This window comes from Polyodon spathula, chromosome 55, assembly GCF_017654505.1.
Source record: "Polyodon spathula isolate WHYD16114869_AA chromosome 55, ASM1765450v1, whole genome shotgun sequence".
Classification (NCBI taxonomy): Eukaryota; Metazoa; Chordata; class Actinopteri; order Acipenseriformes; family Polyodontidae; genus Polyodon; species Polyodon spathula.
Genome location: NC_054588.1, coordinates 1003053 through 1015454, shown reverse-complemented (window position 1 = coordinate 1015454; position 12402 = coordinate 1003053). Strand labels below are relative to the sequence as shown.

Here is a 12402-nt window from a genome sequence, read left to right as displayed (position 1 = left end):
TCCTCCTCCTTCACCTCCTCCACCAAACTCCTTCACAAACATCACCACCTAACAAAGGATTTCTCCCCCTTTTATCCCATCTGGCTGGAGACTAATTAATCATCAATTATTCAATAAGGCTCCGGCGGCATTTTCACATGTTTTTGGCAGAGAGAGGAAATTAACCTCATCCCTGCCAACCACCACCAAAACAAACAATGCACTATGTACAGGCAGGGTCCTGCCCTGCCACACACCCCTTTCTCATCAGATGTCCAGGATATCTATACCTCAGACCCTAACCCTAACCCTAACCCTGACTTAGTAAATACATGAGTACTTACACATCATCACAATGTGTGGCAGAGTTCCCACTCCTTGCTTATCTATTTATGTGTGTTATTATTATTATTATTATTATTATTATTATTATTATTATTATTATTATTATTATTATTATTATTATTTATTGAATTATTTTCAACTGTTTCTGGTTGCTGTGCTCCATTTAACATTTAAAAGACTTCTTCACAATGGCTGCCACTACCGGACGCAGTGCAATTTCCTCATGGGATGATACAACACTTTTGCTGCGAAATGTTTTTACACACCGGAGGCGACACTGATGAAATGTAAAATATAATAAAGCTATTTGTAATAAGCTGTCTTTTGCAGTACACAAACATGTATCAAAGTTGTGTAGATTGTAACTATTCATTGTTGTGGAACATGATCATGTAAACATTGTCATAAGTAACAACACCATATATATATATATATATATATATATATATATATATATATATTATATATATATATATATATATATATATATATATATATATATATTTATTTATTTATTTATTTATTTATTTATTTATTGTTTATTTATTTATTTATTTAAGCACCAAGGTAAAGAAGCAAAGATAGAAAAAGACATACCGTATATTGTAACCATACGAGACATCTTCATCTATAGAACACATATTCAAATCAGTATCTGTAAATTGCATACCCCAAGCATATCAGTTCAACTCCCTGACGGTCGTCTTCATTCTTCTGTAATTCATAAATGTACATTAAAAAAGACACCTGATAATGTGGAGAGCAGAACTGAACACAATACTCCCAGTGCGGTCTCACCAGTGCATCACACAACCTCATCATAACCTCCTTGGATTTGTGCTCTTGGCTGCATACCGGAGCATTCTCTTTGACTTTTTCGATTGCTTCCCCACATTGCCTGGTTGCTGACAGTGATACTTCTATTGCCAAGCTGGGGTCTTTCTCTTGGTGAGCCTGTTCCAGTTCTATTGCCTCCCACCCCTTCCTTTGTGACTGAGATGTGTGGGCGGCCTAAATCTTTCTTGTCTTTTGTTGTAGTCTGATAACAATCATTATTGCAGACACTCTTTTTGCGAAAATGAAAGGCACATATTGAACCATGACTATGGGTAGAATGACTATTAATAGCTAAATAGGTCAACTAACTGGCAATAAATTAATAAATGATGTATTTGATAATGTCTGGTGCTTTATTTGTGAACATAACACTGCTGTTTTGTGCGCTATTTTTTCAAACTGAATTATATAACTAATGTTCTAACATGTCATTTAAATGTGAATAGATTGCAAGCTTACCTGTCCATCTGAAACTGCCTGCTTCACAATCACTTCATAATCCCCTGACATGCTTTGAATTAGTTGAACCGTCTCTTTACTATTTAACTAGTCGACTATTCGTTGCTAACCAGGGATGAGGAGTTCAAGTCTGCATTTGCATCTAAATGGGATCAAGAAATACATACCGCACTTGCATTTGCAATTTAATCAGTTTGCAAAGTATTTGTATTTGAGCGATTTTCAAATTATTTTGACAAACGCATTTGAAGCATTTCAATATCAACATGCATTTAAGCAAGTGTTTCTATTAAACAACTCAAGGGCCATTAATGATACAGCTCCCTCCTTCGGATGAGATGTAAAACCGAGGTCCACTCAGTGACTCTGCAGCAGCATAGCTCACCCCCTAGTCTCTGTAAGTCGCTTTGGATAAAAGCGTCTGCTAAATGGCTAATTAATAACAATTAATAATTGTAATGATAAATTGTCACAGTAATTGCAGGGTTGATTGAGAAGTTACAAGTGTTTGAAGTCATTTCAGAACACATAACTGATTACATGAGGAGCCCATCCCTGCCAGCAAGGAGTGTAACAAGGGCTGGTTTGAATTGATAGAGAAAAGATTCCAGGTTTTTATTAAGTATTCCTTTTGCAATTACTGATATATATATATATATATATATATATATATATATATATATATATATATATATATATATATATATATATATATATATATATATCTCCAATTTGTGTAGTCTTAGTTGTGTTTGCTTTTAAAAGGGGAGTGCATTTGTATTTTGCTTTTGCATTCATAAGCTTTTACAGGGATTTCCATTTGCATTTGGTGGTCCAGTGGCTAAAGGAAACGACTTGATACCAACAGGTTCTCACTTAAGTCATTTAACTTCTTTGTACTTCATTCTTCAGATGAGAAGTAAAACTGAGGTCCTATTGTAAGTGACTCTGCAGCAGTTAATAAATAATAGTAACGCTGGTAGTAAATGGTTAATATTTGCGAACAGTGCACTTGCTTTCAATCTATATTTAAAGAAGGGACAATTCAAATATACCAAGAGAATTAGGACACCAACTACTATAAAACACATAATGGTAGAATATGTTGCAACACTAAAAAAAAATTTCAACTAGAAATATTTCTCAACGTCCTGACAAAACTGTAACAAAATTACAATATTACCCCAAAAAAAAAAAAAAAAACATAATCAATGTAAAACATTTCAAGTTGTAACTGTAATCAATTTGGATTACAGCAAAAATACATAGCTCCAAAAAGTGGCAATGGCAGGACAGCCCCAGAACATATGTGCACTGGTAGGAAAAAGCCACTTTCAATACACAGTGAGGGGTCACAATAAGGGGACACTGCAGAAATTCACAAACAGAAATAGAAAACTTCTAAGTCAGCCCACACCCATCCAATCTGATAGAGCTCACTTGATTCAATGGGATGTTATCAAGCAAAAATCATCCCACAGGAATGGGCCAGTAGATGCCTACTAACCCCTAAACATACCCTCTACCTCTAAACCTAATGTCTACAACTAATCTAATCTCTACCATAACCCTAATCTCAACCCCTAAACCTAACTGTGTTACTACTAAAGTCATTTTTTATATAATCTCAACACCTCTTTTTAGCGACCTCTAGTGACTACTACATCTGACATCCATTAAAGCATTTGATCCGGACGGACTCTACCTGTTGGGAGGTGCTTACTGGCCCATTCCTATGTGGTGATTTTTCCTTGATAATGTCCCTTTCAATCGACTGATCTCAATGAGATCGGATGCCAAAACACAGTCCTGTTTGCAAATATCTATTGCTAAATAGGAGGAATAACATGTACTGCATTTGTGGAAAGACATGTTTGTAGTTCAAATCTATCGAGGGTAACAAAGGTTGGAACACAGGTTTTTTTTTTTCATTTTCCTTGTGTATTGTTATTTAATGCTGTGCAGTAATACACACAGACAGCACTTACTAAGTGACGTGCTTCGAAAATTACCAACAACTATAGCCAGTCCAGATCTGCATATAACAAATGTCCTCGGAAGTCATGGAATTTACAGACTCCTGTGAGATTGGCGGTCAGGTGTTTTGCTTCCTTCAAGAGTTCATTAAAGACTGGAGTTCAGGCTTTGAAAATGTGGCCCAATTAGAAGTATCATGTGATGTGATGTGATGCTTTTATTTGACAGTTTGTAAAGATTTTACTGACAAAAAAGATGCTTGCTATATTAAATTTGAAGTACTTAACCCATGCATTGTTTGCTGTGATTCTGCTTACTTGATTCACATTTTTCTAAGCGGTTATTAATACCAATACTAAACACTGCGCAGATATCTATTTAAAATTGCTGCAGTTTTTTTGCAAAGTTTCCTGCAGATTTGGGCTGCCTCTGTAACATATCTTTCAAAACTGCACACCTGACACTAATATAAGGGAAGTGGACGACTGGAGAGATGTGTAGAATTATTGTGCTTGTTGCATTTAGTTAATGTTTGATCACATTTCACTGATGTTCAGTAACTGGCACTGCTTTCATTTTGAGAGGATGCTTTGCTTCTGTAGTTTTAATTTGTTGTGCATATGAAATCAAACCACTGGAACTGAAAATCTTGCAAAATTGTCACAATGTGCAATTTGTTTCAAATAGGAAGAGAAAAGGAACACATAGATGCAGGAGATATTTTAGAATGTGTTTAAGATTCCTATAAAACATGAAGTGGTCTAACATTTGAAAGGGTGGTCTAACACATGAGAGCCTATTATTTCTATGTCACTGATTACTGAGCGGAAAATGAAATTCTCACACCCATATATGGGCGTCCGCAGGATGAGGGCAAGGGGGAACAAGTGCCCCTCGCCCTGGAATCTGAATTTACAATAAAAAAAAGGTAGATGAGTGGTACCGTTCCAGCACCAAGCAAGTAAATGACTCCTAAGAAAAATATGAATATTAATTTGACTCTCTCAGCTAGTGGTATGCAAGAGTCATCGATTCAGGTGATGATGTCATGTTTTTAAAGCTACTGGAATGCTCACCAAGCTGTTCTGCACTGTTTGTTTGTCTGCCTGTTTTACGACCATGTTTTTTAAACAAATACAGAGATTTTCTTGATGAATGCAAATGAGCAAGAGTCAAATATCAAATCCTTCTGAAGAAGAAAAATGATGAGAGTACGACTATGAATGTCCCTATGGAAACTCTTTTAGTGAGCCATTAAAACTGAATACTTTTGAACTTCTGTATTACCAGAGACTCTAACTTCACTACATATATAAAACTCTGGCTAGTGAAACTTAGAACTGTCTGAGTTATCTTTTGATGCTGTCTAGTATATAGGCCCTGCAACTCTGGCTATTGAAACTGAGGGGAATTTTCTAAATCACGTTTGGAGCCACTAAAATATTTGTGTCCTGTGTGAGTTACTGCTGAGATGAGGATGCTTCGCTATGGTCAAAACCAAAAATTGTCACACAAGCAAAAAGCCCTTCCTTTATAGAAAATCAATTTTATAGAAGTAACAATTCTCCTGACGGGGGCAAGGATCATTTTGTTGGTGCTTTTGAGAGGTAAGAAAACGGATTGTCATGATTGTCTTGGCTAAAACTCCTTTAAAGGATGGGCAGTGATAATGTTGCTTGGGTTAATAAATGGAGTTTAGAAAAAGGGGCATTCAGAACAGAAAATAGGAGACACTTTTTTACACAGAGAATTGTGAGGTTCTGGAATCAACTCCCCAGTAATGTTGTTGAAGCTGACACCCTGGGATCCTTCAAGAAGCTGCTTGATGAGATTTTGGGATCAATAAGCTACTAACAACCAAACGAGCAAGATGGGCCGAATGGCCTCCTCTCGTTTGTAAACTTTCTTATGTTCTTATGTTCTTATTTTAAAGAAGAACTTCTTGAGGAAAATTTCCCTATGGACCTGTTACAACGTGTGGGGTTGGGGTTGGGGTTGGGGTTGGGGTTAGGGTTGGGGGGGGGGGGGCATTTTAATTATAGATTAAAAAATAATAATCATTTCCTAAAAGTTTTTTTTTTTTTTTTTTTTAAACAAAAGAATTATTAAAAAAAGGAGAACTGAAACCTTGCACCGCCACATGATATTTTGTAAACCTTCAATATCTGGAAATACTTTTGACATCCACATTTCATTTAAACAGGCATGTTGTAGCTAGATATATATTTAGATAAGAAAAATAAAACACCTGGCATAGTGTAGGTAGCACACACTTGTATATGAATGCTCTCAATCCAATTCATTCATTTGTCATGTAAAAGCAATTGCATATCATATACAGCACTGTGCTGCTGTAGGTTTGATTGGTTGTGCTTATGAAATCAAACCACTGGAACTGAAAATCTTGGAAAATTATCTAAATAGGCAAATTATTGATTGTCTATTTGAATTGGTGACTTTAATAAGAAGATCATGTCAAATAGTAAGAGAAAAGGAACACAGCCACGAGACTTCTTAGAAGTTGTTTAAGATGCTTAATTAATATCATAATATCTTTATATAGCATCTTTCATAGTAGACCATCATGACAGAAGTAGGCTGTGAACTATGTTGATCCACAGGATGAAGTACAAGGAGGTGAAGTGATTTCCACAGCGTCACACAGTGAATCATTCAGTGTTTGAGGTGGGATTTAAACAGGTGACCTTCTGGTTACAAGCCCTGGACTTTAATCACTGGACCACACTGCCTGCGCGTAATTAAAGCACAAAGCGGTCTAACATCTTTACACACGAGTGCCTATTTCAATATATCTGATCACAGTGTAAACTGAAATTCGCACGGTTTTCATGCAGGTTTGTAAATACCGGAGGTCAATGATACATCCTGGAGTGTTCTAACTTTGATGAACTTGTTCTACAAGTTTCTCCACGGAAAATAAAATTTCCTTGATTTGCAATCCTTGCTTTTCTGAGAGAGAAGGTCATGTTAACAAAAAGACGTTGCCTCATTTTCAAATCCAAACAAATGTTGCATGATATTTAAAAGTCAAACATTTTATCTAAATTAAATAGCACGTGTGTTTATACAAGCCGTATATTTCTTGCCAAGGGCGGATTCTTGTTCTCTTATCTGAAAAGTCAATATTATATCAACATTGCAAAATGCCTTTGAACGTGTTTCCTGCAATTACATAACGAAGACAAAACTTCTTCTTTACAACAAACAAGCTCACAGTGAGACGCAAAACGGGAAGGAAAACTGATTAAAAGTAAGTAGCGTGGTCTTATAGCTTCAAGCTAGCAAAAGTTTTACTTGTGAGGTAATGCACTTATTGTAAATATACGGGCCTAAATAACTAAATATGTATCTGTTAAACCTGTGATATGGATTCAGTGCGAGCTTTTTCAGTTTTTATTTTTAATTAATTTTCTATACATTTCTAGAATATTTTTTTCACTTGGAAGTTGTGGGGTAAGATGTGTAGATAAAGTGTAAAAAAATTCTAATGCATTTTAATTCCAGGTTATAAGGCAACAAAAGGCGAAAATTTTGAAAGGGAGTGTAAACTTTTTATAGGCACTGTGTGTATATATATATATATATATATATATATATATATATATATATATATATATATATATATATAATATATATTCTGCAGTACGTCATGAAGAACGTTCTTTCTATCACCTTATGATAGTGCGTCATACCTGTTCATAACGTATACGTAATGAAAGGGTGCCTTTACCCCACGTTAAAAGATCTTGTGCCCTTCAGGCACTGTTCAACATTATTTATTATTATTATTATTATTATTATTATTATTATTATTAGTAGTAGTAGTAGTAGTAGTAGTAGTCGTAGTATTATTGTTATTAGTATTAGTATTATTAGTATTAGTATATATTATTAAAAAAAACTACCCTTATAAAGTTTCCCATGGTAAATATGTACTGTTCTGTACTGCAATTCTCTCATGCTTTTGAAATGGTTATATTACTATTAACTATGGTTTCTGAGATGGAAGTAAGATTCTGATTGGCCCATTGTTGGTTTTGCTATGAGTTTAATAGGCCCATGCCACTCTGGGTTTACAATACTTACCTATGCTTTACCATGCTACACCTTTCTATGCTTTTACAGGGGAAAACCTGAATCAATCAAATCCAATCACTGCTTGTATTTTCTTGACATGTTTTTTTTTTTTTTTTTTTTTCATATTCGTTGCATATTAATTTGGTATCACTTCTATTAAATGTGTGAAACGGCTATGTATCTCCATAGTCGTTACATATTAAATACATGAACATACACATAATTACAAGGTTACTAGGCATAGTTACAGCGTACTTAATGTGTCAGTGTTTTTGCTCATATATGTAAGTCCGCAATTGTATCAGAAAATGGTAAAGGTTAGGGTTGTCATGCAAAATAATGTACACATTAAATACATTGTAACCATGCACGATAACATTGTAATTATGTGTAAGTGCAGATGTATTTACTAAGTAACTGCTATGTAGTTAGAGACGCTTAATGTAAAGTGTTACCAAGAAATGTTATTTGAATCTATTTTTATTTTGGAAACACTAAAAGAAACTGAGATTCAATGAAAAATGTTTAGACTGGAAGTTATTATCAATGGAAAACGCTGATAAAGATTTCTAGTCGAAGCGTTTGTTATTGGATGCAAGTTTCTTTTAGGATTTCAATTGAAGTTTCTTGTAGTACTTCAGATGAGACATCAAACCCAGGTCCTATTGTCTGCTAAATGACAAATGAATAATAATAATAATAATAATAATAATAATAATAATAATAATAATAATAATAATAATCAAATTCAATGACAAACATTCCGAAAGTCCTTTTCAGTGAAGGACATTGGGGAAAAAAAAACTTCCACAAAATGTTTAGTTAAAAATGTCATTTTAATATTTCTGAACCCTACTGGCTGTTCAATAGTTATGAGTCATGTTTTATTTCTGGCTAGGTAAAACAAGACCGAAACTATGAACACCACGGACAACTACAACGCAACCAGTGGCAAAGGATCCACCATCGGAATCGTCATCCTGACCACGGCATTCACCCTCGGTCTCCCTGGCAACCTGTTTGTGATCTGGACCGTGCTCTTCAGACTGAGGGAAAGATCCGTCACTTCCATCCTGATCCTAAACCTGGCAGCTGCAGACGCGGTCGTCCTCCTCACAGCCCCGTTCTTCATTCTCTACCTTACGGTCCTCAAATGGGAATTCGGGAAGGCTTCCTGCAAGATAATGCACTACATCTGCAGCGTCAATATGTACGCCAGCATCTTCATCATTGCGTTCATGAGCCTTGATCGCCTGTTAGGAGTTTCCAAGCCCTTTCTGTCCCAGAAGGTCCGAACGAAGCCTAAAGTCCGCAGGGTAGCCCTGGCGCTCTGGGTATCAGCTTTCCTGTTCTCCATACCCATGCTTTTCTACCGGAGCGAGGTCACCATCGAGGGAAGACAGTGTTGCATCTCGGTGTACGTGAGCAGCAGAGACCAAGTGTTCCAGTACCTGCTGGAAACATTAGCCTCCTTCGTGATCCCTTTCACAGTCATGGCCATCAGTTACTGCCGCATCAGTCTGAGGCTCAGAAAGGGGAAGTTTAAACGCAGCTCCAGGCGAAAGTCTAGCAGGCTGATCGTTTTAGTGGTGGTCAGCTTTGCTGTGTTTTGGATGCCATATAACATTGTTAATATTCTCCATGTCAGCGGAATTCTGGCTGGTTCGCAGGCGCTGCTGAAATTTGTTGCAGGCGTAAGGCCAAATTTGACCGCGTTCGCATTCCTCAGTAGCAGCGTGAATCCCATCCTCTATGCTTTTGCCGGGAGCGCCTTCATCAGGACTTCGGGGTTAAACTTTGTGGCTAAGCTTCTAGAAGGGACTTCCTCAGAGGTGAGTAGCTTGAAGAAATCTGGGAGGACCGTCTGGGTGAAAGAGGATGAGAAGAAAAGCAGGAAGGATTGCGTGGGATTGAAGCAGGGCACAAACACTGTACAAACTGGAGAAGACATGCCGAAACAATGTCAGGAGGCAAACACAGAAGCACCAAACAACTGAGCTTAAATATACAGCTCTATTCAAACAGCGCCTTCATAACCTGTCATAGAAACAGGGTTATTCACCCTCAATCTTTGGTATTTCATGACAGAACAGTGCCATGCTGTAATATACTGTATATTTCCAGTAAAGGGTGTTATACAAACAATTTGATCCTTGTCTCAATTAATTAAAAGAAAGAAAGACTACAAATTTCTAAAAAAAAGAACAGGAAAACAAAGCATTTAAATTTGCTACAAAAGAAAAGTGGCTAAAAGTTTATTTGTGTATTTAGAGTTTAGAGTTTATTTGTGTATTTTATAGAAATAAAGGAAGACTTGTTTTTTGTATAGAAAGATCACAGGTTTTTTTGTTTATAAAATAAGAAAAAGACAGAATCTGATTGCAAAACACCTTAACAATGATTTATTGAACTTTTTCTGAATTAGTGGGAAAGTGAAAATTACACTCATGGAATTACAAATGGCATCACAGTTAATGCTAAAATAATCCTTTGGCATAAGATAATGCATTGAGCTACAATGTTTGTAAAACAGTTGTGAATCACTATGGAATGTGGTACTTTTTTCTACCAGTCACAATTTGCAGAAATGTATTTTCTTTGAAGTGTAAATGCCAAACCCCCAGTAATTCCGGAAGTAAACATTTTGGGATGCAAAGACACTTTTTGGAGTGGTTTGCTTGCTCTAGATCACATTCATTTGAAGACTAGTAATTGCAGCTACCAAAACATTTTCATAACAAGCAAAATGAAATATCACATGTGCGGTTTTGAAAGAAACACACAATACAGCAAACATCTCAAACATGCATTTTCATTGTAAGACATGTGCTACTTGACTAGGTTAAATGAAGCTCTTGGGGACTTCCTGGATCAGTTCAGCCCAACAGTTTCTTACTAACTGAAAGCATGTCAGTGAATAGAGGAAGCTGCTGATTGGTTATTGACATGGAAGACTGGTGTTGAGTGTTATTATACTTAATGTGCAAGGCTAACCTTCATCCTTTTCTGATACAATTGTGTACTTGTATATATCATGCAGAATGATTTGCAAATTAAGTGCATTGTAATTATGTGTAATAACATTGTAATTATGTGTAAGTACAGATGTATTTACTAGGTAGCTACTATGTAAATACATCATAATTTGAGACACAATGTAAAGAAATGTAAATGTAATTTATCTAAAAACTTCACAATTCATTATCACAGTTTCTGAGGAGGGATGTCATTTTTCTATTCAGCTGCTTTATGCAGTGCTCTACCTAATTACTGCAAATAGAATTTAAAACAATTTGTTTTGGTATTTCATTTTGTAAAACGAAGTGAACGTTCCATTCTTTTGGGAACTTAAAATACTGTTGTGTGTTTTTGATATTTTTTTGGTGAAATGTTTAAACTGTACATACTTCATTGCATAGTGCTGCCGTTTAATTAATGTTAATTTAAAAATCAATAAAACTGTATTACTGTAATGCTTTCATGTTGTAGTTCTTTGTTTATTGTTCTAAAAAGTTATAAAAACTTCATTGTATACATTGGAAAAAAAGCTATGACAGAACCGTTAGCAGACTGCACCATTAGCAGCTAATATGTTCTTTGGGTATCCTTGCAGATCTTTACTAAACTAAAAAGGTGTCTGTGGCAGAAAGCCCTTTTTCACTGGACAGCACATGTAATGGAACTATGAAAATCATAGAACACAGCTGTGTATCAACTGCATCAAATTTCATAAATTGTACCCATTTTGCACCTCTAGTGACACAGGTCTCAATTGTGCAGTTTTGAAAGACACACGTGTTATAGCAAACATGTATTTTCATTTTAAAACAGGATATGTGGTCCTACAGGCCTAGACAGTGCAAGTGCAAACTGATTTCTTTCTTTTACCAAATGTAATTGTTTAATTAATGTAATCGTAACTTTTTTTTTTTTATTAACCTGTAAAGCGCTTTGAGGTACTGCAGTTTGAAAAGTGCTATATAAATAAACATACTTAATATAGTACCAGATATCATGCTTTAAAATGAAAGAGTTCTTTCAAAGCTGTACATTTCAATCAATCTTTATTTTATATAGCACCTTTCATACTGCACCACCATCACAAAGAGACCTAGGTAGCAAAACAGGTTATTGGAATTATTTTGCTGACATAAAGAGGACATTTCCTGTGTCTGTTGGTTTTTTTTGGTTTTTTTTGATAATTCACTGATGGTCAAAACAGAATGTCTTTAAAAGGTGGATATATAAAAAAAAGGAATATTCTACATTTCAGCATTTTTATCAGGTAAGCTTATTTATGAACATGTGTTGAATAATACCTCTAGAGAAAATGATGAATTTGGAATGTGACAACACTATGAGCCCTAATTCTGATCCCTGTAATAGAAAAGGTAATTGCATATCAGGGTAGTGTCTCAGGATGAGGCTGTTACACAATGCACAGCATACAGGCACCGCGTCACATCGCGCAAGAGAGTGGGTACAATGCTTTGTCAACAGGAAGTACACTAGTGAAGTGTCAGATTTCAAAATGATTTGAGGAAACTCCACTGGTGAGGTGCAGAGCTGTTTTAAACAGGAAACCACTGTCTTGACCCACAAACAGTTTGACACTGCAATACAAGACCTTCTTGGTATCTGTGTTAGTTTACAACAGTCTTCCAGAGTTTAGTTTTGTTAAAGCTACAGGCAGATGTGTCCCATCAA

General features: G+C 35.7%; 1 protein-coding gene across 2 annotated transcripts; it reads left to right on the top strand.

Moving 5' to 3' along the window:
• Positions 1-6613: 6613 nt before the first annotated feature.
• LOC121307385 (leukotriene B4 receptor 1-like) lies at positions 6614-11600 on the top strand. Of its 2 annotated transcripts, none has more exons than XM_041239590.1 (2): positions 6614-6868; positions 8594-11599. In XM_041239590.1, exon 2 carries the CDS (start codon positions 8613-8615, stop codon positions 9690-9692), a length of 1080 nt encoding a protein of 359 aa, XP_041095524.1. In that variant the 5' UTR covers positions 6614-6868; positions 8594-8612; the 3' UTR covers positions 9693-11599. The 2 variants fall into 2 exon arrangements, with proteins under 2 accessions (XP_041095524.1, XP_041095525.1); XM_041239591.1 differs by lacking the exon at positions 6614-6868 and adding an exon at positions 6901-6919 and having other exon boundaries at positions 8594-11600.
• The last annotated feature ends 802 nt before the right edge of the window (positions 11601-12402 follow it).

Coding starts and splice junctions, on each gene's coding strand:
- LOC121307385 (XM_041239591.1), top strand. CDS start 8,613: ATGAACACCACGGACAACTACAACGCAACCAGTGGCAAAGGATCCACC.